The 24,915-nt window shown below is 45.8% G+C and overlaps 2 protein-coding genes across 2 annotated transcripts in view; one reads left to right on the top strand and one right to left on the bottom strand.

The window, feature by feature from the left end:
• The first annotated feature begins 1,529 nt into the window (after positions 1 to 1,529).
• Positions 1,530 to 15,927, top strand: CCDC92 (coiled-coil domain containing 92). The gene is made up of 4 exons (XM_041488745.1): positions 1,530 to 1,545; positions 12,220 to 12,355; positions 12,676 to 12,717; positions 13,299 to 15,927. The coding sequence occupies exons 2-4, from the start codon at positions 12,226 to 12,228 to the stop codon at positions 14,072 to 14,074; spliced, it is 948 nt and encodes a 315-aa protein (XP_041344679.1). The 5' UTR covers positions 1,530 to 1,545; positions 12,220 to 12,225; the 3' UTR covers positions 14,075 to 15,927.
• A 293-nt stretch (positions 15,928 to 16,220) lies between these two features.
• The window catches only part of DNAH10 (dynein axonemal heavy chain 10), a 48,757-nt gene continuing 40,062 nt past the window's right edge, over positions 16,221 to 24,915 (bottom strand). The window contains exons 62-74 of the mRNA XM_041488265.1: positions 24,295 to 24,449; positions 23,409 to 23,563; positions 23,003 to 23,186; positions 22,221 to 22,421; positions 20,923 to 21,132; positions 20,466 to 20,561; positions 19,659 to 19,830; positions 19,109 to 19,240; positions 18,581 to 18,792; positions 18,339 to 18,506; positions 17,954 to 18,134; positions 16,770 to 16,915; positions 16,221 to 16,367 (exon numbers count right to left, since the gene is read on the bottom strand). Of these exons, the coding sequence (XP_041344199.1) occupies positions 16,221 to 16,367; positions 16,770 to 16,915; positions 17,954 to 18,134; positions 18,339 to 18,506; positions 18,581 to 18,792; positions 19,109 to 19,240; positions 19,659 to 19,830; positions 20,466 to 20,561; positions 20,923 to 21,132; positions 22,221 to 22,421; positions 23,003 to 23,186; positions 23,409 to 23,563; positions 24,295 to 24,449 (2,159 nt within the window). The remainder of the gene's footprint in view (positions 16,368 to 16,769; positions 16,916 to 17,953; positions 18,135 to 18,338; positions 18,507 to 18,580; positions 18,793 to 19,108; positions 19,241 to 19,658; positions 19,831 to 20,465; positions 20,562 to 20,922; positions 21,133 to 22,220; positions 22,422 to 23,002; positions 23,187 to 23,408; positions 23,564 to 24,294; positions 24,450 to 24,915) is intronic.

Here is a 24,915-nt window from a genome sequence, read left to right as displayed (position 1 = left end):
TCTAGGCTATGTTGTGCTTCCTTTTCCCTGGCTTTAGGAGCTGCAAGGTGCAAAACATAAAGATCCATCTGTGTCCTCACACACAACAGAATCACCTTGAAGGTAGGTAGAGCCAGAGTCAGCAGCTTGATGCTGAATTTGATTTTGGTGAAGGTGTGAAATATTTCCCTGTGCTGTGTACAGTGCATCTTTTGACTAAGAAAATTATCTCTCACTTATAGAAACTTTATTGGCCTTTTCTGTTGGTTGCTTCAAAAAGCCAAGCTTCTGTCTCTTAATTTTGAAGCCCCTTATAATGAAGTATTTTATTTCCATTACAGACATAGAAAAGCATCCATAAATGTTTGTGTGCATCTGCCAGAGATAGAATCACAGGCCAGTGCCATGTGCCAAATCTTCAACACTGATTTGTAGAGAAAATGCAGAGAATGTCCAACCATGTAGGGCTGCACACCCAGAGCCTGCCCTACTGATGGGCAGCTGAAGGTCACATTTATTCATATATTGATGCAGAAATGGCAGTGCAGAGCAGGACAGGCTGCGGGAATTGCAACCCACAGCTCTCCTGGGGCTGTGCTGCAGCTGTGCTTGTTTCTGCAGGCTTGGGAGAAACTCACACACACGTGTGCCAATAGCACAAACACCCCCAAAACTCCAGGTAGGCTGTTTCCTACACATCCACACACGTGTTGCCATGATCCTTTGGAGCACACACCACAGCTTCTGCTCACAGATGTGTTTCCACCCCCTCATCCTTCACACCAGCACACACGTGCACACGCTGCTCCCAACACACGGACACACCTGGTGCACCTCTGTCCTCACTTCAGCTGGGAGGGAGCTCAGTCATTCACAGTGCTGTGTTCTGGATTTGGAATGAGAATGGTGTTGATAACACACTCTTTTGGTATTTGTTAAGTTCTGTTTATCCTAAGTCAATAATTCTTTTTTTTGTGTATCATGCTTTACCAGTGAGAAGGTTTGCAAAAGAAACTGGGAGGGAGCAAAGCTGGCACGGGTGACTGAACTGGCCAAAGGGATATTCCACAGCATAGAACAAAATGCCCAGTGGCACAACTGGGGGAGTCACACCGGGGGGCTGCTCTGGGTTTGGGGAGGGGCAACATCAATCAGCTGGAGATGAGCAATTGCATCGTGCAACGTTTGTTTGGGGTGTTTTTCCTTTTCATTTTTATTATCATTATTATCTATTACTATTATGCTATTTCACTTTATTTTCAGTTACTGAACTGTTCTTATCTCAACCTACAACCTTTACTTTTGATTCTCCTCCCCATTCCACCGCGGGGGGGGAGTTGAGTGGGGCTTAATTTCCACTGGTCTTAAACCAGGACAGGCTCTCCCGGGAACGCACATCCCCTCTTTTCCCACATTCCCATTCCCATTCCCATTCCCATTCCCATTCCCATTCCCATTCTCCTCCTCCTCCCTCTCCCAGGTGCGCGCTCCCGTGCGCGCGCACGCCCCGCCCCGCGCGCGGGCGGGCGGGGCCGCGCTCTCCNGGACCCGGCTGGGGCCGAGCAGGTGAGGGGCCGGGCGGGGCGGCGGCTGAGGCGCGGGGGCTGCGGCGCGCTGTGCCCTCCGCCCCGGCCCGCTGAGGGGGCGTCGGCGGCATCGCGACCCCCGGGGCCGGGTGCGGAGCGGGGAGGCGGCATCGCTGCTGGGGCCTTTTTGCGTCTGGCACGAATCCGCCGCCCGCTGAGGGACCCTCCCGTGGGGGCGGGCGGGGCTGTGGGGGCGCCCCGCGGCCGCGGCCCCGGGACCCGCGGCGGGTGGAGGAGCCGCGCCTCGGCCGGGCGGAGATAGCCTGGCGGGGGGCGCGATCGGCCCCCGAGGGCCGGGCAGAGCCCCCGGGCCGGGGCGGCCGTTGGGGCGGCGAGCGGCGCGGCGGGTGCGCGCAGGGCGGCTCCGGGCCGGTGCTCCGGGCGCTGGCGCTGGCCCAAAGCGCTTCCTGCGCGCTCCGGAGCGCACCCAGGGCCCTTGTCACTGGGGCACAGGGGGTGAAGGGACTGCCCTGCTTCCCGCTGTACCCCCCTTGTCTTTCCGTTTGTGCCCGTTCGGGGGAAAGGACGTGTCGGTATTTCTGTTTGGGATGTGCCCCAGAGGAGGAGAGCGGCCGCCCATCGCTGCACCGCCCGCACCCACCGGGGCAGGATTCACACCGCATCCTCCCGCATCCTTCGCAGGCGCCTTTGCATCGCACCTTTCCACTTTGCAAAGTGACGACAGTGTCTTTTTCGTGAGCAACACAGGGCCTGCAAAGGGCTGGACGGATGGATTGTGTTTATTTTGGAGTGGGTAGGGAATAACTGAGAGGAGGAGGTTTTTCCTTTGGAGGAGAACGCCTGTCATCTGTGGATCTGCCAGCAGAGAAGTCAGGGCGTCTTCAGACATGGAGATGCTTTCAGACGCAGTTTCCCTACGCAGGACACGGGGTGGGACAGCAGGGAGGAAGGAGGGGCCCTTCCTGCCCTGGACAGCGGCAGAATGCACCTGAGCCCAGCTTATTAAATTGAGTAAAGCTGAGACACTGGAGGTAAATGCGAACACAGAAGCTGAGGCAGCCCTCGGGGTGGAATTGTCTGTTTTGATCTGCATTGCAGGTGCATAGGAAGCATCCAGGGTACTTGTTGGCTTTACTTAGATGGTAAGATGCTTGCACTTAAAAAGCTGTATTGAGCTTTTGCAATATCAATTATAGTCCTTAATTAAAAAATAAAAGACAAATGGATGTGACTGCAAATACAGTGCCTTTTCGCATATAATTTGCTCATTAGTGAATGCAATTCTGTAGTGCATTATTATGACTGAGCCTCTGGGACACTGACATTTATGCTTTTAAACTGCACATTGCTTTTTGGTGTGACAATTTAAAGCAAATGCTTTATACAGAGATAATGGCTGACTTGTAATATTGTTGATTTTTCAAGCTCTTGGTTGTACTGAGGCTCCAGCAGTCATTTTTAGTAAAACAACAAAGATAGGAAGGTCATAATAGAGGAAAGTATCAGCTGCTCAAGTGGAAAGAAAGAATATTGGCTAAACTGATGCTAACCACTTGTTTTCATCCTCTTGTTGTACTTCTGTTTAATATCTCTGTAAAGTTTCCTCCCTCATCCCCTTAGAAAAGACAAAGGTTTCATGAGCAATCCAGATACTCTTAAGTAGTTTCCAGTCCAGTAGTTCTTGCAAACTGTAGAACAGCAATAATTTCATTTCTTACCCTTGTTTCCTTTACATCAGATTTCAGATACAGCTGCATACTTTCAGGCCTTTAAAATTATTTTTTAAATGTGTTTTGTTACAAAAATCTCACTGTTCCTTAGCGTGCCCTACTTCAGGAGGCTGTAGGTGTTAGGGGTGATATATTTGTTCATTCAGATCTACCACATTAGTCAGTCCTTTAACTGCAGGAGGCAGAACACAAACTCCCCAATGCTGTTATGGCAAAATGTGGATGATAATGTAAAGTAAAATAAAATATTTATTCAACATTGTATACAGCATAATAGAGGGAGGACAGTTCTAATTTTCAGGCATCTCATTTCTGTTCTGTAGCTTTAAAAATAGGGATTTAAAGTAGCAAAACTATGAAGGATTGTTTTCATATTGAGTAAAAAGATTAATTATTTTACTCAAGTTCATGTTTAACTTCATTTTGCATAGTAAAGTTTAAAAAAGGTAGCAAGTTGTAATTTATTTTATGGAGAGAACAGACATCTTCATCTTTCTGAAGATTTATAATGCTGAAGAATTTTTTTGTTGAAAAGTGATACTTTCTATGCATATTTTTGTGTATGTCTCTGTTAGTCACTAAAAAGTGATGGGTTTCGTTGAGTAGCACTTTACTGAAAATTCAGCAGTCAAATAAGTTGAGGAGGGGCAGAGATGAATGTGTGAAATAGCTTTTCCTTATTGCTGTTTTGGAAAGCACAGCCAGCAGAAGGAGATTTACAGATGTTGGTGTTGAAGGACAGGTGCCCAGCACGCGGGGACACGAGTGGCTGTGACAGTCCCACAGCACAGACACAGCTCTGCTGCTCTGCCAGGGGCTGCTGCCATGAGCCAGTTGTGTAACCAGGGCCAGCACCCCCAGAAGGGTCCAGCAGAGCCCCCCAGGAGCAGCTCCAGGGCCCTGTGCCCACGGCCTGGCTGGGGTTGAGGTGGGAGGGTGCCCTTTGTCCAGGCACAGCCCTTATCAGCAGGGCTCTGCTGAGACAAACCCTCAGCTCCCTTCTTGTGCACGAATCCAATGTACACCTGAACAGCACATGAAGGTGGCAAATGGGTCATTGAGTGGAGCAGAGTGGGAATGTCATCCCCCTGGTTAGCACCTGCTGTCCCTCACCTCTGTTCCATCACCTTCACCTGTCTGGCTGTAGTATCATCAGTGGATGTGGGCCTGATTTGTCTCTGTGCTCCTTTTTAAGTGATGTAAAAAATATCTTCCCCTAAACCAGGATGTTCATCAGTGTGATGATGATGTTAGTCCATCTCCACGTGAGCAGTGAACGATTTTGTTTAATAATGTTTTGCCATTATCTACCAGCTCATTTCTCCTGGTGATGTTAAAGACCATGGTACTATAAATAGCAACAATAAATTTATTTACTACTAGACATTAGCGGCATGACAAAATATTGCTGAAACATATGTTTTCAGAGTATTGGAGCTTCTGCAAGCTGTTAGTTTGAGTGGTTTTAAATAATCATTGAAAAAAGGCTTTTCTTTGGACTGTGATTTCTTTCCTGCTATTGGGGAGCATGTTTGTTCTCATTTTACTCCAAGGAAACCTTTGGTTTGTATTTAAAATATTAAAATACATTGCTTCTTGTTGGTTTTAATTATTTGATTGAGACAGATAGGGTTTAAAATTAGTGTTATTTAAAAACAGTGCAGGACTGACTGAAAACTCTTAAATGTCATGGCTTCTCCATGAACAGAATGGTAGCTGTCTCCAGAAAGGCTGAAAATATGCCAGGGAACAGTAGCTGCCTGTAATCCGAGTCGGTGCCCGGAGGGAGGGCACAAAAGGCACGGCAGATCGCCTTTCTGTGGAGCAGAGGTGTGGAGCTCGGGAAGAGTCCATCTGTGAGGAAAAGCCGTGGGAATGATGTCAGAACCAGCAGGTTCCCTTTGTAATAGAAGTGTGTCTGCTTGTTTCCTTTCCAGCCTCAGGAAAGCTTGGTTTAAGCTGTGTGGCTTTATTTTCTCACTTTGAGATACCTGGGTTATGTAAGGGAGGGTATAAAGCACCTCTGTTTGGGATCCTTCGTCTTGGCATCCTATTTAACACCAAAAAAATCTTGCTTAAGAAAGATTGGACTTAGGTCATCACCACTACCAGATTTCCCTCATCAGCAGCTCTCAAAACCTTTAGCATAGTGGGGACCAGTTTTTGTGTGTTTGATCGTAGTTGCTGTTCTAAAAAAATAAAAATCAATGCCTTATGAAACAGCATCACAGAATGCATTAGAGAAAAGCATCTCCTCAGCCTGTTACACTTGCCTGGAAATAGTTGTGCAGTTCTTTAGAGTTGCTTTGCAATAGCTGCTCTCTGTAAATGATCTCTCTGGACAGATTTAGCTTCCTGTAAGGCTTCAGCGTTTCACAAATATTTTTGGTAACCTCTGAAAATCATAATTTCTGCAGTTCATGCAGTAGGAGCTCAAGCTCAGGCGAGTGCCTGGAGCTGGCGCTGCTGCAGGAAGCAGTTCTGCCTGTACCACCCCCTGACCTGCTTTCAGATTCTATTTTTTATTTTTGTTTTTTTCACCTTCCCCAGGCATCTACAGTGCTGCACAGTGAACCCGCCACCTGGAAACAGGCAGTGGGAAAATGGGTTTGTTTTCAGCTGCACCAGTTCCCTGACCTGGTTCACTGAATGACCAGGAAGGTGATTCTGGAGCGTTTCAGGAATGCAGCACTAAATTCTTGTTCAGTGTGTGTGAGTGGGATGGGTGAGACAAAGTCATGGCTGAGCTGGGTGGTGAAATGCGTGCATGTCCATGTGGTGATGGGTTTTTGTCGAGTTTGGGAGCAGGTGAAGGCCCAGCCAAGTTGGTTGTGTGAAACCAGTGTAGTAATTCTTTCGGTTTGTATTTCAGCAGCTTTCAGAAAGGGCAAATTTTTATATTGCACAAATAAAGTTTCTTCAGTTTCTGGTGCAATTCACACATTCTTGAGCATAGAGGGCAATAAATTCAGAGAGGGCATGCAGTGTTCATAAGTGAGTATGTGATCTGTGAATAAAGCCCATGACTATTCCATAGTATGGTGTTATTTCTAAGCAGGAATTTGGAGTTATACTTAACAGATCCTTCTACCAAAACCACCCACAGCCTACCTTACTAACTTAAGTCCTGATTCAGCTTTAACTGAAGCTGGAGAACTTTCTTAATGATTTTGGAAAAAAAACAGAATGAGGCTCAGGTTTATGTGTAACATCTATATTGTGTTAGTCTGGGAGAATTGAATATTAATTTTCTTGTCAATTTTCTGACAAAAGAAGTTGGTTTGCTAGAAAGACTAACGTGTCCTTGCAATTTTGTGACTGCCTGGTTGTGATTGGGGTGCAGTTTGCATTCTGTGGCTTTGCTGGAGGTTATATTAAAATAACAAATTGTTTTATCCTCAGAATTAAAGGCTGAATGAAATAGAAGAGCCATTCTTTAGGAACGTGTGCTAGAGAGCAGGAGAGAAGCAACCTGTTCCTCTACCTGAGATGTAATCTTGCTTGTGAGGGATTTTATTGTCACTTCATCATTGTTAAAGGGGTTCTTTTGAAGTAGTCAGTGTCATTTAGGTAATGCTTTCTTTGTCTCCCTGAAGTGAATTAGGCTCAAATTGGGTAATTTTCAAAGCTTCCTGCCAGAGTAGGCAATTTGTTCCTGACAGCTGTACAGCCATAGCTTTGCACACCCTGGTATTGGTCATAATAACTGTGTCTGTATGAAATGCCACTGCAGGACTATTTGATTTGGTTCTCTAATAGTCTCTGTCACAGTGGTGATTTTAACATCTGATTCCTTTTAATCTCTTCCCTTGTGACAGCTCTGGGGTTGGGTGGTCTCAAGGACAGAGAAAACACCATGTGAACTATTCCTGTCCGTGCTCCTGATTCCAGGTAGACAGTCAGGCACCTAGGCAGTCAGTGAGTTCTGTGTAAAAGTAGCAGCTGGTTCCTTTGGAGCATCCAGAATTAAATCATTGCTACCAGGGTGGTGTCCACTCAAATTATTCTTCCTGCTGCCATACCAGCTGCTGTAGGAATAATAAAAAATCATCTTCTTATTAAAATGCTGAAATGTGTGCTTGCAGAACATTCAGAGGTTAACTGTAAAGAGTTTACACAGCCTCTGATCAGAAAATGATGGGAAAGTCAGGCAGAGAAACCACTGAGTAAAATAGCATCAAAAGCAGTAGAAATGGAAAAGGAGCTGAGAAGGCGAAATCATGTCCTTCCTCTGGGAGGACAGTGGCACAGTTCCTTCTTCCTCTCCATTGTCTCCAGGAGAGAACTACTAATCTTGCTTGGTTTTAAAACACAGAAACGAAAAGAAGATGAGAACTGGGTCACTAATGATGTTTAAGCATTGTTATATTGTAATGCAGAAGGCTGAGGATAGAGGTGTTGCTGCTAGAGGTGTTACTGATAAGGGAGCACTGGAGAAGGGGAAGGATGGCCCGAGGTGGATGTGTAGGCTGAGTGTATTGTCTGAAAAGCTTGACTTCAGCAGCACTGGACTAGTTGAACTGGCTTCGTCTGATACACGGGTGGATGAGGGGTGTGCAGGAATTTGGAACTGGAACAGTTTGTCACTGAGCTGTGTTACTGCCCCTCTGCTTCAGGAGAGGTGTAGTGGTGTGATAGAATCCGTTTGTGAGGGACTTAAAACAAATGTCCAGGCAGAAGGAGAGCAAAGCCCTTGAGTTGGCTGTGGAGGCTGCAGGGTCTCCTTTGTTATGTCCTTTGAAAGGAGCTGAGCAAACACTTTGGAGATGGCATTATGTCTCAGAGATGGAGAGCTGATCTAAGCAAAGAACAACAAAGTGACTGTCAGTAATTTCAGCATTAGAGCTGTTTGGTCAGTTCAGTGAAAATCTTTAAAATGGGGTCTGGCTAAAACTTTGGAGGTTCTTACAAGAGGTATCCACTGTCCTTACTTAGTTCTTGAAATTGTATTTTGTATAGCAAACAAATAACATTTTGGCAGCTTCTGTTACATTTTGATGGAGCACTGGCCAGGGAGCAGTCAAGAGGAAAATGTCTGCCCATACATATTTCAAGGCTATGAGTTGGCAGGGAGCTAAAGCAGCTTCTCAGGTGATGGTCACCCCATCCACGTAAAACAAGGTTATTGTGTTCTGTTGAGTGGATACCAAACAGGAATGAAAATGTTAAATCACTGTTGTTTGGGCTTCATTCCATCCTTTGGACTTGTGTCTAAGGTCAGAGATTAGCATCTCCTTCCTTCTATCTGCAGCAGGGCATGAGATGCTCTGATTTTGTGCAAAGGCTTCTGATAGGCAGCCAGATGCTTGTTGCCTTGAAACATTTTGAACTCTCTCCAAATGCTTAAGATCCAAAAAGGCCTGGAGCCTGCACATCCTCTGCAAGTCAAGATGTGGCTGTTAAAATGGTAGTGACTGTTTATGGTGAGCATGTGATTAAGTTGCATTTTAAAAGCTCCTGTTTAATATTTTTTCCTTTTCCATATAAGATTTTGTGTGTGTATTTTTCAAGAGAACATGCACTTGTAAGGAGACAGAACAGTTCCTTTCAAGGTGAGCTTACAGGAATGATAATTGAAGTTACCTTCTCTGCTTTACTGGAAGATGATGGCTTAGGTAGGTGCAGTCATGATGAAAGTGTTGTACTTAACATTCCCAAGGGAATTCTGTTTGACTGATTCCATTTGTTCCTCCTTGGCTACATTCAAGAGAAACTGTGAACCCATCATTTGCAGGAGCTGAGGCTCAATCTCTGAGCTATATATAGAAACATTTGGTGTTGTGGTGATCCTGACAAATGAGAAATTGTGGATGTTTGAAGGGTGGAATGCATTGCACAATCCACACCACACAAAGCCTCTGTTGCTGACAGGTTGGACATTCGGTGTTCCGGGCCAGTCCTGCTGCCAAAGAGGAGGTGTGGCACCATCACCCCTGGACACTGCAGTGTCCCTTTAGTGTTCTGTCATCCTTCCCAAATGCTGTGAACGTTCCCAGGGGACTTTGCCAAGCTCTGCATTGCACAGTTCTGTCTGTGTAAGAACATAGCAAACCTTTTTTTTTTTTTTTGTTTGGAGACAAAGGGGAAGAGGGAAAAACCATAGTGACATAACTTTGTGCTGTGTGTGCAGTCACAGTGTTCTTCCCACACTGGTGTCATTTATCTGCTGGCATCCAGCCACAGCCTGGTAGATTTGGGAGGCTGTCTCACCAATTTCCATGGTGGGAGGTGGATATTTTTCTTCTGGGCTGTAAAGGGCACCACTGACATCTGCATTTGCTGTTTCTTTTGTGGTGTTTGACCTCCTTGTTTCAGAGAGCCTGCGATGAAATCAGCTTAGTGCAATCCCAGGACTATGGGACATAGCAAATCTGTGTCTCTGTATAGTGACTGTCTGTGCAAGAGACCTTTCCTTTCCCTGGTTTGACAGTGCATGGTTTTGGCTGTTTCCCAGAGCACAGGGGGCAGACCTCACAGTGCTGGCAGTGCTGTGTAAAAAGGCTTGAGCAGGTGGGTGGGTTTGGAACTGGATCTGCTGCCTACACATCCATGGAGGCTGTGGCTTCACCTCGCTGGCCTTCCCCTTCCCTTGAAGGGAAGGAGAGTGGACAGCAGACACCCAGGCTGCTGTGAGGGGGAGAAGCACAGAAAGGCTGCAGAGGGTTGTGGGAAACTCCTTAGTGCAGAGGGGCTGCAGCTAAAATTCATTGTGGGTTGATTTAATTGATCTCACTGATTAACTTACTGCTGCTGCAGAGAAGATGATGCTCTGATGCTGGTAGTTCTTATTTTCTTCCTAAGCCTATAACACTCACTTGCCTCTGATTATATTTGTTTTCTTCAGAGCAGGTAATTCTGGTGTGATCTTTCAGATGCAGAAGATCAAAGCAAAAAAGCAATTGAGGAGATTAATAGTGAGAGCCTTGTTCTGTTTTTTCTTTTTTTTTTAACATTTAGGAAGTAGTTTTTAATGAACATGTTTATTTGCAAGGACTGAGCTATGAACAGTTACTGTCTGTTTCTGGTGATGAAATATTTTCCTATTCAGGCAAGTATTTTCCTGTTCAGATTATGGTTACAGGTGTAAAGCCACCATTAATACCCATTGTAAAAACAGGAGCTCTGGGCTATTGTGTGGAGGCTCTTCTTTCACCTACTTCTATGACAGCTTAGGGTTTCTTTTGGAAAATACATTCCTCGATTAGGAATCCCTTCTGAGCCTCAGTGTCCTGCACAGTCAGAGCTCCAGCTGTGGCTTTATCCTGCTGTCATGCTCGGTCGATCAGAGCAGGATGAACACTGAAGGAATAGGATGATTCAGTAAAGCTCCTGTCTGTCTGATGTCAGCTTTGCAAGAGGATGTCACTATGAAAATGTATCACAGCTTAAATATCCTCACTCCTCAGAATTAATGGTGCCCCACAGTAATTGCTGTGACTGTGTAGTGCCCCTTCCAACAGCCCTCCAGCACTGTGGCTGTGAGGGACCACTGGTGTGGCAATGATGGGGTGTTGCAAAATTTAACCACCCTGGAAATCTCTTTTTAGAATGTGTTTGGTCCATTGTTTTTGCTTGTTTGCTAACGATGGTAATTGTAAAATGACCCATTCACACAACAAAGCACAGTTGGCACCACTACCCACATTCCTGGGCACTGAACTTAATCCTTGATCTCTGTTACAAGGTAACCAGGCTGTTTGGCTCCTGCACAGAAGTGGATTTCTTAACATCTTTCACACCTTCATTTTATTTTTTTAACAATCAAATATTTGTTTCTGTAGAGATAAGTCAGTAGAAGACAAAGTCAGTTCAGGTCACTGATGAAATCAGGAGGGCTTTGTGTGTGTGATTTCTACACCACATCCCCAGGTGCTTTAGTGCGTCACCAAGATGCAGGAATACCAAGTCTGGTGTTCTTTTGGGGAATAAAAGTATAAAATTAAACACAGGGCTGTGATATGTTTAGGAATAACAAAAGTGTGTCACTTGCTCTGAGCTTATGCTCTATCAATTTTAAACTGGTAGAAAAAAATTCTTGCCATAAGACTGCGTATCAAAGAGTCCCAATGGATAACACTTGCCATGCAAGGCAAACCCATTAAGGTTCATCTTGGACACCTTGTGTGGTCCCATAATTCCAGGCATGGCTGCAGTGCCACTGCAGGTGGTTGTCCAGACAACAGGAGTTGTGACTCTTCCCTTGTAACCTAATTACTGTGATGGTTTCTACACATACCACAGAATTTAGCCTTTCCTACTGGCAGCACTGGGGTCTTCAAGAATATCTGTCAGCATCATTCTGTGTCCGTCTTTGTGTGTGAGCACTGCTGTAGCCAAGGCTTACCTTTACAAGGCTGTTCTGTAAGGGAAACCCAGTGGTTTCCATGTACTCATAACCTGAGCAAGAAAAATCTGTTTGTTTTCTCTTTGAGTGAAGCATTAGCTGTGTCTTGCTCTGTGTCATTGGGCCCAATGTTGAGGGGACCCAAGAGCAGCCAGAGCTTCCCTTGTGCCAGTGCCCATATCTCAGTTTGGGCACCCCTGGCAGCCACATCCATGGCAGTGACACCAGCCTTGCTGTGCTCAGACCCCTGCTTTGCCTTTTTCCTTAGAGCTGCTGCATTTTAGTGCTTTCTCCCTTGTTCTTGCCAAGGATTTTACCAGTCCCTGTGTTCCGTGGGTAAGTGGAAGCCCTCAGCAAGACAGGCACAGTAGCCCATTCCTCAGAACTCTGCTTTTAACTTGTAACAGGATTAATGACTTAGACTGTCTGAAGTTAATCCTTTAAATGTGTTAACTCCAAACAAATGAGTTCCCTGCTCCCGCCTACAGTATAATTAGGCTTTTGATGAACTTGGAGCACTTGTAATCAGAATAGTCCTAAAGCAGAAAAACCTTTTGTGGCATTTGATGATCACACATCCATCAATGCATTAACAGTAGAATTGTCTGTTCCCTGGCAGGTCAGGATGGCCACCTCAACCCTGGAGAACCAGCTGCAGAGCGCCCAGAAGAACCTGCTGTTCCTGCAGCGGGAGCACACCAACACCCTGAAGGGGCTGCACGCGGAGCTGCGCCGCCTGCAGCAGCGCTGCACAGGTACCCATTCCCTGGAGGGACTGCTTCCACTTGGGACACCTCAGAGCAAAGCCCAGCAGCAGGGTGGATTTAGGGTCTGCAGTTTGTATCTCATGGCAAACTGGCTGATCAAAGCCAAGTTTTTTCATTTGTTCTTTAAAAAGCTGATAGTTCGGTTGTTTTATGTATTTGCTAATTTGTAGTGAATCTCCTATTCTTGTTTTGGGCAGTGGGAAGAATTTCTGTAGTTATTGAAAGCTGTCATTGTAAATCTGCTCACCGGGTGATGTATTGGCTCCATGATGATGTTCTAACAAAAATAAACAACTTTTTTTCCTCAGATTTAACCTATGAGCTGACTGTGAAGAGTTCAGACTCGTCAGGTAAGGAATACATGGCTTTTTTTTTTTCATGTTCATGTTCAGTATACTAATTTTTTTTCAATGTTTGTATTTTCTTTTCTGTTCTCCAGACTTATTTATTTATGAAGTAAATGTCAAAAATTCTTTCCCAAGGTCACACAGGAAATCTGTGAAAGAGCCAGGAATAGCACCTGGTACTGCTGACTCCACTAGACAGTTCCCTGCTTGCTATGTAGGAACACAGGACACAAATTTTAGGGGCAGAAGAGTGAGACTATTTTTAAAACTTAGCTGAGCTGGTGATGTAATTAACCACAAAACTTATATATATGTGTCTGTGTCTGTGCTTGTATATGTGTGTCTGTGTGTGTTTGTATACACTAGATCCTAGTTATTTTATATGTATTATGTTAACAACAGGTAAAGAGCAGGAATAAGATAATTCCCTGAGGATAATCCCCTGGATCAGGGATGGTGTGGGATGACTGAAGTTCATCTTTTGGATTCCTCTCAGGGATGGCAAGAGGAGCCCTATTTTAAATACTGTTTTAAATAATGGCTGTTGTTAATTTGAAACACTTCTGCTTCTCCTGTTCTTTTAGAAAGTGGTGGTTCAAGAAGTGATGAACTCAAAAGTAAGTGCAAAGATCTTGAAGCTCAACTGAAAATCAAAGAAGCTGAAAACACTGAATTGTTGAAAGAACTTGAACAAAAGAACGCGATGATAATGGTGCTGGAAAACACTATTAAAGAAAGAGAAAAGAAGTATTTGGAAGAGTTAAAAATGAAAAGCCATAAGCTCAATATGTTGTCCAGTGAACTGGAGCAGAGAGCGAGCACGATTGCGTATCTGACCTCTCAGCTGCACGCGGCCAAGAAGAAGCTGATGAGTGCCAGCGGGACTTCAGAGGGGACCCCCTCTGGCAGCCCCGTGCTGTCCAGCTACAAACCGTCCCCTCCCAAGGACAAACTGCCGGAGACGCCGCGGCGCAGGATGAAGAAGAGTCTGTCCACACCGCTGAACCCCGAGTTCGAAGAGGCCTACAGAATAGGGTCAGAGAGCCGGAAGCTGGTGCTGCGAGAGCCCGTGGATGCCATGCCCGATCCCACGCCCTTTCTGCTGGCCAGGGAAACGGCAGAGGTGCATCTGATCAAGGAGAGGCCGTTGGTCATTCCACCGATCCCTTCGGATCGCGCGCCCGGCGAATCGCACAGCCCCGCCCGCGAGAAGCCGCACAAGGCGCACATCGGGGTGGCTCACCGCATCCACCACGCCGCGCCCGCCCAGCCCCCGCAGGAGGTGGAGACCCTGGCGGTGGATCAGGTCCATGGAGGCAAAGTGGTCAGAAAGCACTCGGGGACAGACAGAACTGTCTGAGAACACCACGGAAACGCTGTTCTGTGCTGGTTATGCACTGTGAGCCTGTAGGGTAAATAGCACCTGCGGTGAAGTTTCTTTTGATGCCCCATGCATGCCAAACTCCTCCCGGGTACATCATTAATACATTTTGCTCTAACGAAACCTCCTAGGACTGTGTTCATATGGCAAGGTATATAACCACTCCATGCTGTGGCCAAATCAGAGGGACCTGACCGCTTGCTTCCAAGTGCTGCTCCATTTAGTGTAAGTGCACGTGGCCAGAGGCATGGGCTGTGTTAGTGAGCGCTCTTGGAGAGAACACCCCTCCCTCACACTGCAGCCACACTATTGGCTGGTAACGTTTGGCCTGCCAGGGGTTCTCTTATCTCTCTTGTCTCCACTGTGTGTGTGAGCACTCCAGAGCCATCGCTGAGCTCTGCCACAGCCACTCTCGCAGCAGCACTGAAAGCTGGGCACGTGTATGTTCACTTTAATGACCTAAGGACGTCCCCAGAGCCCCAGCAAGCACTACTTGATTAATCCTAAATACTTTGGTTTGTGGCTTTAAGTAAAATATGGGTGGGGGAAGCACCATTTAAAGGGTTAACAACCCTGATAAGAAGAGTATGAACACTGGGTTGTTTGTGGGGATCGTTTTGGGTTTTTTTAATCAAATAGCTTCACGACACATTTTACGCTAGTCAGTACACTGCACTTGTAGCACCTTCCATACTGGCTCAGAGCTCCTTTTCAGGGAGGAAATGTAACTGGCTATCCAATATGGAAATGGTTCTTTATGCTCTAACCTGCACTTTTTTTTGTAAAGGGATTATTTTTGTTTCCTAAAAACCTTAGTGTTGTCCTGGGCATCATCAGACAGTGCTGGCTGCTGCCAGCCTAGAAACCTGAGCTGCCCCTCTAAAATGTGAGTATTTAGTTGTAAGTGATGTAACTGATCCATACAGGAGAACCTGGCATCCTTGATTTCTGTCCTTGTGGATTGGGATGGACTTGCCTTGCACTTGACCAGATTCCCCTACTCCTTTCTAGTAAGTAGCAGGTAGACCCAACAGCTGTTAGACTACTTGATTCTTTTTTTTTGTTTTTTTTCTAGGAAAGAAAGGCATACTAGGAGCTGGGAGAGTATATGGTTTTGGGATAGGAGCATTAGTTTGTCCATTTTTCTTACATTCTGTTCACCTCTGCTTCACTCTTGTCTGCAGCCTCTGAGTAGGACCAGCAAGAAACACTGGCTCCCAAATGCTGCTAAGCTTATGATGTGCCTTTAAAATTTTGGAACGTGTATTCTCTGTGACAGCTGATGAAGGATCCCTGCCTGCCCTGTCCCCTCCCCTCGCCAGCTGTAGTTTGCCCCTTGTAAGCTTTTCCTGCAGCTGTGTTGGTGTGTGTCCCTGCAGAGCCTTGGACCACTGTGTGTCCCCGGCCAGGCCCTGGCAGGCTGGCAGAGCTGTTCTCCCGCCTGTGGTCCCGCTCCATTCCCGCAGCATGACCCTTCCAGCAGGGCTGATCCCGGGCGAGGCTCTGCCCTCTGCACCCTGTCACTCGCTGTCCCACAGGCCCAGACCCGCCTCAGCCTCGCGCCTTGCTGGCTCTGTGGTTGGAATTTGTTTCACAAGTGGTGGGGAGGGATCAGAAAGGGGTTGGTTAAAGCAAGGTTGTTACTCTGAGGTTTACTGTTTTTACGTGTGTTGCGTTAACCAGCAGCTGGTTTGGTTACTTTGGTTGTTGGCACCATATTTTTATGGTCATGTGTTGTATGAGTGACCTACCCTGCCACTTGTTGGAGGCTGGTGGGAGGCACCGCTTCCAGGCAGTGCAGAAGTGATGCTTTGGGCAATTAAAGACATTTCTTACAACCACCCAGGCAAACCTTAGTCTTTGTGTGTGCGGGACTCTCTCTTTGCAGCCACAGACTGCCTTGGAGCCATTCCAAAAGGAAACACAAACTACAAAAACCAGTCTATTCTTAAACACATTTATTGGGAATATAATACAACCAAGCTAATACTAACTAAAGTCAGGTGTGCCTAAGTGAACACAACCCCACCCATGGTGCTGGATCTCTGCCTGGGTTCAGGGTTTTTTCCCTGCACCTCTGAAGGGTTTCATTCTGGGGGAAGAACGTGGTGCCTATTTTTGACTGTCATTCAGCATTGAGGGTGAGACACACGCCTTGGAGGACCCAGTGGGAAATGTGCCTGGTAGTGTAGAGGTCAGCTTCAAAGACCAGGCCGAAGCCCATGGCGTTGCGGCGCATGGAGGTCGTGTACACCGGGGTCCGGAGCGTGTTCTGCAAGAGGAGGCAGCACAGACACTGAGCAGTGCCCATGAACTGCAAACAACAAGGCCCTCGAGGAGAGAGGACTGGTAAAGAAATTCACTTTCTTTGTTAGAGGTCTTAAATGAGCCACTACCCAGAAAATGGAAATGTCCTTTACGTCATTTACTGGGGATGGGAAATAATTGAAAGAGTAGGGGGAGTGTAACAGTGCCTGAAGGGAAAAGAGGCAACAAATGCCTCAACCCCCTTAGAAGAAAAAAACTGTAGTGATGGGTAGTGTAAGGAGAAGTGTTAAACCAGGTGCTTCATAGGGGAGTGGTAACGATAAAATGCAGCTTCTGGGCAGAGAGGCAGGGCCTGCCAGCTGGGGAGCTGTGACAGCAGGAGGAGAAGGGAATTCAGGAGCCTCACCTGCAGCCTGAGTCTGTGTGCTTCTATGGGGATGATCTTCAGGATGGGCAGCTCCACCACCGGGACACGGGGCTTGCTCTGGATGAGACAGCCCTGCTCGATGTCCCAGTCTGCTCCTTCCAGGAACAAACCAGAAACATAGCAGCCTGTGAAGGCAGAAAATGCAACATTTGGGTAAAGTGAGCTCCTAGAAAAGATCTAGGAGATCTTTGAAGGTAAGTGTTCCTGCAGTCCCTGTTCTGGGCACTACAGGCATCATCACAAACACACTGCATTTCAGACTGCAGCTGCACAGGGTGCAGTTTTCTGAGAGCTTTGTTTTTATCATCCAGCTGTATTAGGAAATCAAATTAAATTGTCTCAGTTGCACTACACATGATAAACAGTAGCAGGAATAAATGTAATTTGCTGCCCTCCAATTGCCCAAGTCACAGAGAGCTTTGTAACTCCCCTGGGCCTGATCACTGGGTCACTGAGAGCAGGTGAAGGGTCAGGACAGTTGTTCTGGTACAAATATCAAGTACAGATTTAGATTTTTAAAAAATGAGACTTTTTTTCTTCTCTGTTCCCAATCAGAACTGGTACTCAGAGCCTTGCTTAGCAGTTCCCTGTCCCCAGCTTGTTATATTTCGTTATTAGAGCAGTGCTAGGCATAGAGCTCATAAAGAGATATTTACACAATAAATGATACATATTTGTAGGCACTTTTTGCTTAAGTACATTTCAATACATTGTTTTGGAAAATGGAAATAGATCTTTACAAGCCTGCTGGAATTGGTAATGTTCTAAGCATAAAGAAATTGGTCTGTTTTTATATACATACATATATATATACACACACATTATATATATATATATATTACACATTCATACACACACACACACATATATATATGTGTGTGTGTGTGTATGTATGTATGTATGTATAGGGAGCAAGCAAGGGCCAGGGGTAAGTTCAAGTCCCTGCCTGTGGGTGGGAAGAGCATGCTTCATGCACACAGGGCCTCTGCAGGGACCAGAACCCAGCTGCTTCCCAGCTGGAAATCATGAGAACTGTGAAATGCAAACCCAGGGCAAATGCCTGCCAAGGTTTAACCAAAGTAATTCAGCAATTTCCAAGCAATTTCTTTCCTCACCAATTAACTACTTAATTGTTTTTGCCAAACAATTGTGAAAATACCTACCCTGAGCAGCCCCTTCAGTGATGTCTTCTGCTTTCCTGTACTTGGTTACCTCTGTGTAGAGGGTGGAGTGATCCAGGGGCCACCTGTTTTTCCTGCAGGTGGCTTGAACAAGAGCAGTCAGGTAGGACTCAGGAATGTGCAGGCCCGACAGCCACATCACCTCAGGCTCACCCTCGCTGATCTGCAACCAGAGGCAGTGATGGGCAGCAGCTGGTACTGACCCTGCACTGCCCCTGGAGAGGAGCTGGGCTGAGCCTGCCTTGCAGCCACAGTTACACAATGCTGGCAAGAACTTACCTGAAACATTCACTGGCTTGTGCCCCAGCCTGCACAGCACACTGTGCAGGTTAACAAAACAAAAGGCTGTCTGGAGGCACTTGCTTACCCAGCTGGTGTACTGGTCATATCGAGCTCTAAAGAAAATAATCCAATTTCCAAGTGTTTTGAGGGTGTCAGGGGCCAGCCGCCGCCAGATCCCAGGAATCTGCCCATTGAAGAGGGCCTGAGCCACATCATCCAGTTCACTGCTCATTCCAACTTCCCCAGCCAAGGCCTGGAACAATGGTGAGAGTTCTGAGGGCAGGCAAAGCCCAGCTGGTCCCATGGAGTTGCTGGGATTTTACTTACACGTTGTAGCTCAGCCAAGGACTTTCCCATCCGAACGATGAGCTTATTGAAACGTTCCAGCTCCTGCAGCAGCACCACAGTCGTAGGGGCAATGTTTACTCCATATCCTTTACGTATCTGGTCAAGATCAAATACTTGAGGTAATTTGTTTTCTATATCCTTGGCAACATTTGCAATGTATTCATCTCGACTAATTCCTGCACCAGTTTCACCTGAAACCAAAAAATTCTGGTGAGACTAAATCTGTACTAAATCTTCTGAGAGAGAAGGTTGAGAGCTGAGTCACCTTTTGGCATCAGTCTCCCAACTCTTCTGCTCTGATCTTTGCCCACAGCCCTGCATGGTCCCAGCTGTGCCTCTGGGCAGGTTTGAGCTGCTCCCAGCCCGGCAGGGCTGCGCCCTGCAGCAGCTTTGGACACAGCCCCAGATCCCTCCCCACACACAGGGGCTGCTGTCCCTGTTCCCAGGGCTCAGCACTCGCCACTGGAGGTTTCCTGTTCACAAAGCCAGTTCAGACAGGGCACGCACCAGTCTGGGGCTGCAGCTCGAGCAGGTGAACCCACATGTCCCGCACTGCGTGTGTGTAATACCCGATCTCGGCGTTGGCGTGAAGGCCCAGGACCTCGGGGGTGTTGGAAAGTGGCAGAGCTTCGATGGCCTCTGGAATACAACCACACACACTCTGGTAACAAGAACACCACAGCAATTTTGCTATTGCTCTGCTTGAATAAAAAAATCAATTGCTAAACCTGATGTTGGAATAGTGTACAGAATAAACACTTCTAAACACAGAGACTCCCCCACAGAAATAGATCATTAACAAAATTAACATGCTCCTTTACTGATTGTTTTGTGGTTTGGGTCATTTTTTTAGTTTTTTTTTAACACCCAAGGAGCTCAGTGACAAGCTCACATTCCAAAGCACTGCTCCTGTAAAGCAGTGGATTACAACACTGCAATCCATACACCTGCAGTGCCTGGGGTTCTGTTCAACTTCTCACACTCAGCAGCAATGTATGGAAACAACGTACACTGGAAGCAGCCTTTTTTTTAATGTGGCAGGAGAGGCATTTCTTACCAACAAAATCATCTTTTCCCTTCCCTGGTGGAATTTTATAATCGACTGTGTCGCTTTTATAAAAATGGAACACTTGGAATGTGTCAAACAGGAAATCCCCGAGGTACTCATCCATGTAGACGGTCAGGATGCGCCGGTCAAAGCTGTCGATGGCACGCCCTCCATACATGACCTGGGAATCAGTGACACCAGTGTTACAGCACTGGCTTTTGGAGCAGAAAATACAGTTTAAAAAAATCACTGAAAGGTCAGAAATGCTCTTTGCTTTTGCAGTGGCTGTGGTGTAACACTCTCCCTTATGGATCCCAAGGACATCTCCAGTCCCCTCTCAGGGGGACAAGGAAGGAAATATTTGGCCTTGGTCTAGAAACAGCTGCTCTGGGCACTCCTCATCACCCATCTGGATGATTTGTGTGCAGTGGTGCCTTCCTGAGGTACCAGCTCACGCTCAGCTGGGATCCAGTGCTGCAAAATAACATTTTCCTGCAGGACACTGCAGCTGCCAGTGCAGTGTGCCAGCTCTGAGAGCACACACTTGTACAGCCCCAGTGATCCCCCACGTGCCAACAGCCCTGTGCTCTCCCACACAGCCCCAAGGGCTCTCTCAGAATTAATTAAGCACCATCACTCCCTGTTGTGCAGGTGCACACAGCGGCCCTAATTCCCTGAGACTCAGATTAAGGCCCTTGCTCAGGGCTACACTGGAGTCTCAAACCTGCCCAGGAAAGATTCCCAGCTTAACTTGATGCAGCTCATGCAGAAAGGAAACTTAATTTATCTGAATTGCTGTGGCATTGTGGCACTCACCTCCCCAATAAGATATTTGAGACTGTTCCAAGGGATTTGATCATCCTTTTGTTCAAAAGCTTTTGTCAAGTATGTGTTAAGGATTTCCATGCACACCTAATGAATTTGTTGGAACATGTGAGATAAGATTCATAAATCAGATATACATATTCATAGGTTTTATTTAATGTAGTTCTTGTTTGAAAACTAACAATTACTTCTTTCTGAAATAATTGAAGAGTATAAATCCTCTTAAGAAAAGAAACCCATGATAGAAGTAATAAAACCATGAAGGATTGGGAATCTAATTTTTAGCATCCTAAATTGATATTACAGAAGATCGTGAGTCTACATGACTCCTCAGAAGCAGAAAAAAATAATCTAATTGTGAGAAAGGTTAAAGCTGGATCAATTCTGTGTTTTCAAAAGTAATCTGAGCTACTCAAGAATATAAAAGCCATTGCAATTGTTTTCTTACCTGGAAATCAGATTCGTTAAAATCGTATGGCACATTCCAGCCAACCTTCCCAAACTTCCTTCTCTCCTGAACCACAGCATGGAAAAATGCCAAGACATAGACCAAGGATTTAAAGGCAGGATGTGGGCACTGCTCTAAGGCTTCTGGGGGAATTTTGAAGTAGGTGGCTCTCATATTCAGTTTCAGACCATTAGGTGGTTCTGTAACAACCTATCAAAATAATTAGGGAAGCCATCAAATACTGGATAACTTGAGGAAAATAAGTTGTAAATATATCACATTAAGTAAGCTATACAAGGCAAGCTTGACATTTTAAGTTGTTTCCCAAATGTCTATCAAATATGGATTTTTTCTTAAGACATGAAACAGACCTTTTAAGTTTATCAAGGTAAACACACCTATGCAAAGAGAACTCTATATTATTTTGGAATTAGTCATATTATTGGCAAGACATTAATATTTCTCATACTTGAAGATCTAATTTACTGAAATACCAGTACTTTACACATTTTAATGTGCCCTATATCCTCACAATAAGATGTTTTAACAACGTGGCTTTACTGTGATCAAAAAGTGCCAGAGCTGCTTCCTGGCAGCCTTTTCAAAGGGCTCTAAAACCTCACTTCTCACTGCTCCTGGCAAGACACACAAAGTGCAGATCTGCAGCCTTAAAGATCCACGTGGGCTCCCTTCCCACTGCAGGAGGAGTGGGAGGACAGCCCAGAGCTGCACTGAGCCACTGCTTTCAATCTGTGAAATGAAATAACAATGTTTACAGGATAGGGCATCACAGCAGCAGTAAAGCAGCCACAGAAAAGAACATTAGGGCAGAATCATGGCCTGTGCCTTCAAAATAATCAGCTCAGCCTTTAGTGATAAACACTGCAGCCCAAAGTAGCAACTGGAAACCATTATCCACTTCCAACATCTGCTCCACTGGCACTGCCAGCCTGGCCCTGCCCTGGTTCTGCACTGCAGCATCAGGGCTGACAGGGCTATTTCTGTCTCCAGGTACTCCTCACTTGTGGCAGCATTTAAATCTAAAGACCATTTGTCACATCCCCAGGTTTACTCACAAACCTCTGCTTTGAAATAACTGCTGAACAGTTTTCACCCAAAGGAAACATGCCAGGAAAACAAACAGGATGATGAAAAAAGGATTTGGCTTAAACAAAGACAAAAAGTGAGTTCATAAGCCTGGGCCAGTGTGCTGCATTTGGGTCAGGCTCCTCCCAGAGCCAGGCTGCTCTGCTGAGCCCCAGTGCCAGGACATGCCCTCCTGGCTGGGGTGTCCCCACCTTCAAGGCCTTCTGCAGGATTCCAATTGGGAAGCCTTCAGTTGGGTCAGTCGTCAGCCAGAGGCGAAAGTCCTCATGAGGATCTGTAATTTTCTCCACAGCCTTTTCCAGATGGATGAGCCACTTCACCAAAAGGTGACAGTTCTGCAACATGAGCCAATGTCCATGAACCACTGATTCCTCCAGCAACTGCAAAGCGATCTGAGGACAGAGGGAGAAGCATCTCTAAGTCTCCCTTTACCCTGAGAACAACCTGCCTCTGATGGGCTCGTGCAGTGGGTTTTCCTGCTAGGAAAGTGGTGGTCTAAATGAGTCTGATAGGAGTTCTTCCACTGACTCAAATCATGGCAAATAATAGTTGTTAATCCCTGGACATCCTGCCTTAGTGTCCATAACAAAAAGGAAAGTCACAGGAAAGGCAGGAGAAGCAGCAGAACTTTCTGGTAGCAAACATTGCAACTTCCAACCACCTCATGTCCATACACAGCAACATCTTCTCATCTCTACTTTTTAACAGCCAAAAATCTGATTCTGAATCTACCCTCACCTAAACCAGAACAGCAGCCAGTCAGCCAAATGGCCCCTTGTTCAGTAAAATGTTATTCCCAAACTGACAAATCTGTGTCAGACTCATAATGTAACTCCTTTTCAAATGGAACAGACCTATGGAAAGGAAATTTGATCAGTCCCAGAGCATTAGGAGCATGGCTTGTAATTCAAACTCCTGTAATTCACACACTTGTAATTCACACAGCACATCCCCACCCTCCTATCCAAGTTACCTCTTCTTGGCCTTGTCCCATGGCCAGGAATTTGAGTCTATCTGCTTTAAAATCTGTTCTCTCAGCCAGTTTCATGAGGTCATTGACAGGATCAGAGCCAGGACTTAGGATAAAAACCACAGGTGAGAAAGGGCTGCTCTGCTGCAGGATATCATCGAAGCTGATCACGGGGGGCTGCACGTACCTGGCAGAGGGAGAAGCCCAAAGATTTGGCTGACTGCACAGAGCAGCTGCCACGTGGGAACAGAGCCTTGCACACCAAGGGCACAGCTCACCACGAACTGCACGTGGAAATCATTCAGACACAACCCCTGCTTGCTCTCCAGGCAAACTACACAACACTGACAAAGCTGATCAGAGCTCTGTGTCAGGGCTGTGCTGGGGATCTGAGAGGAGAGCGACTCACGTCTCGCCCATGGTCACTGTCACGTAGTCCATCACCGCCCGGTACATCCGGTCCACGCGGAAACACCGCAGCAGGAGAAGCTTCTGGAAGTCTGTGACGTTGCCCTCATAGTGCATTGGCAATGGGATCTGCTCCAGAGCATCTGTGTCATACCACTGGCAAGGAAAGATAGCACACAAATGAACCCAGTGGCTCTGTCAGGGAAATTACTAGAAAAGAGAAAATCAATTTGATGAATGAAGGGCCAAGAGACACAACAAAAACAAAGAAAGTCAATCAGCTGAAAATAAATATTAAAAGTTCAGGTGAATGTAAAAAATCCAACTTTTTTGGTATGTAGTATTCAAGTCCAGAAACACATTTGTACTTTCACTTGATGTCAACTAATTCTCGTAAGAAAAGCAAAAAGGTACTAACAGATTGCTTACAGGAAGACTTCTTATAAAGCAACAAGACATAGAATGAAGCTAAAGGAGGAACAAAGGAAATCTGTGTTTGTCAATAACCTATAGAATTCACTGCCACAAGAAGATCAAAGCACAATTTAGCAGCACAAAAACACCACTGAAATTTTGACTGCTGACATGAACATGAAATTTCAGGGGTATTTCAACAGGGTAAATAACTCCTCTAAGACATTTGACAGACAAATAAAAATTCTACAGTATAACAGGGAAGATATTTTGTTCTGTTTTTTAAATAATATAATTATTAATCTGCAAATAAGCCAGTCACCAACTGAGGTCAAGAAGCAAAGAAAGGCCTTGAGGGAAGAAGCCCACAGTGACATCTCCCCTGTGGAGTGCTGACACATTGCATCACACTTGACCATTTAATACCAGAAGAAAAACTAGGAGAGAAAGCAGCATTACAAAAAAGCACGTACATTTTTCCATACGTCTGGATTGTCTTCCACATCATCTGGAAGATATTCAAATTTCTCAGGAAATAGCTCAGACAGGCGAATCAGGTCTTCCCAGCCTTGATCTGGCAGCCAAGCAAACGGTTTCTTTCGGGCACTCTTCTCCAGGGAAATATTGCCTAGGCACGTTCAGAATCCAGAGTCAGTGTCCATGTCAGAAACCCTCCAGTGCATGACCATACATACAGGAACCAAGTGGAAATTTGTTCCTGGAAGCACTGTAAGATTGGACTGGTCTGATGAAGGAAAATGGCATTTTACAAGTGCTTCCAAAAGCCAGAGTTTTATCCTTGCAAACATTTCTAAAATTATGTATACACAGTCAGAAAATAACTACAACATAGTCAGAAAATAACTACAGATTACTTTCCTCATGTAACACCCAAACAATTAGCTAGTGTGAAATAGAAATAGCAGGATCCCCAGTTTGTGTAACCCAACAAGTGCAGCTCTTCTCAGTGGGAGAGCTCCCCTTCTTGAGGTGCTGGCTCATAGTAAATCACCTCTAGTCAAAAATCTCTCTTCAAAAGATCTTTTATCTATTGCTACATAGAGTTATGTACTTACATATAAATATCCACTTTA

This window comes from Pyrgilauda ruficollis, unplaced genomic scaffold, assembly GCF_017590135.1.
Source record: "Pyrgilauda ruficollis isolate IOZ18807 unplaced genomic scaffold, ASM1759013v1 scaffold9, whole genome shotgun sequence".
NCBI classification, from domain to species: domain Eukaryota; kingdom Metazoa; phylum Chordata; class Aves; order Passeriformes; family Passeridae; genus Pyrgilauda; species Pyrgilauda ruficollis.
The sequence above is the reverse complement of the archived record's forward strand: the minus strand, read 5'-3'. Positions and strand labels throughout refer to the sequence as shown.

Coding starts and splice junctions, on each gene's coding strand:
- CCDC92 (XM_041488745.1), top strand. CDS start 12,226: ATGGCCACCTCAACCCTGGAGAACCAGCTGCAGAGCGCCCAGAAGAAC. Junction 12,356..12,675: donor CCTGCAGCAGCGCTGCACAG/GTACCCATTCCC, acceptor TTTTTTCCTCAG/ATTTAACCTATGAGCTGACT. Junction 12,718..13,298: donor GAAGAGTTCAGACTCGTCAG/GTAAGGAATACA, acceptor CTGTTCTTTTAG/AAAGTGGTGGTTCAAGAAGT.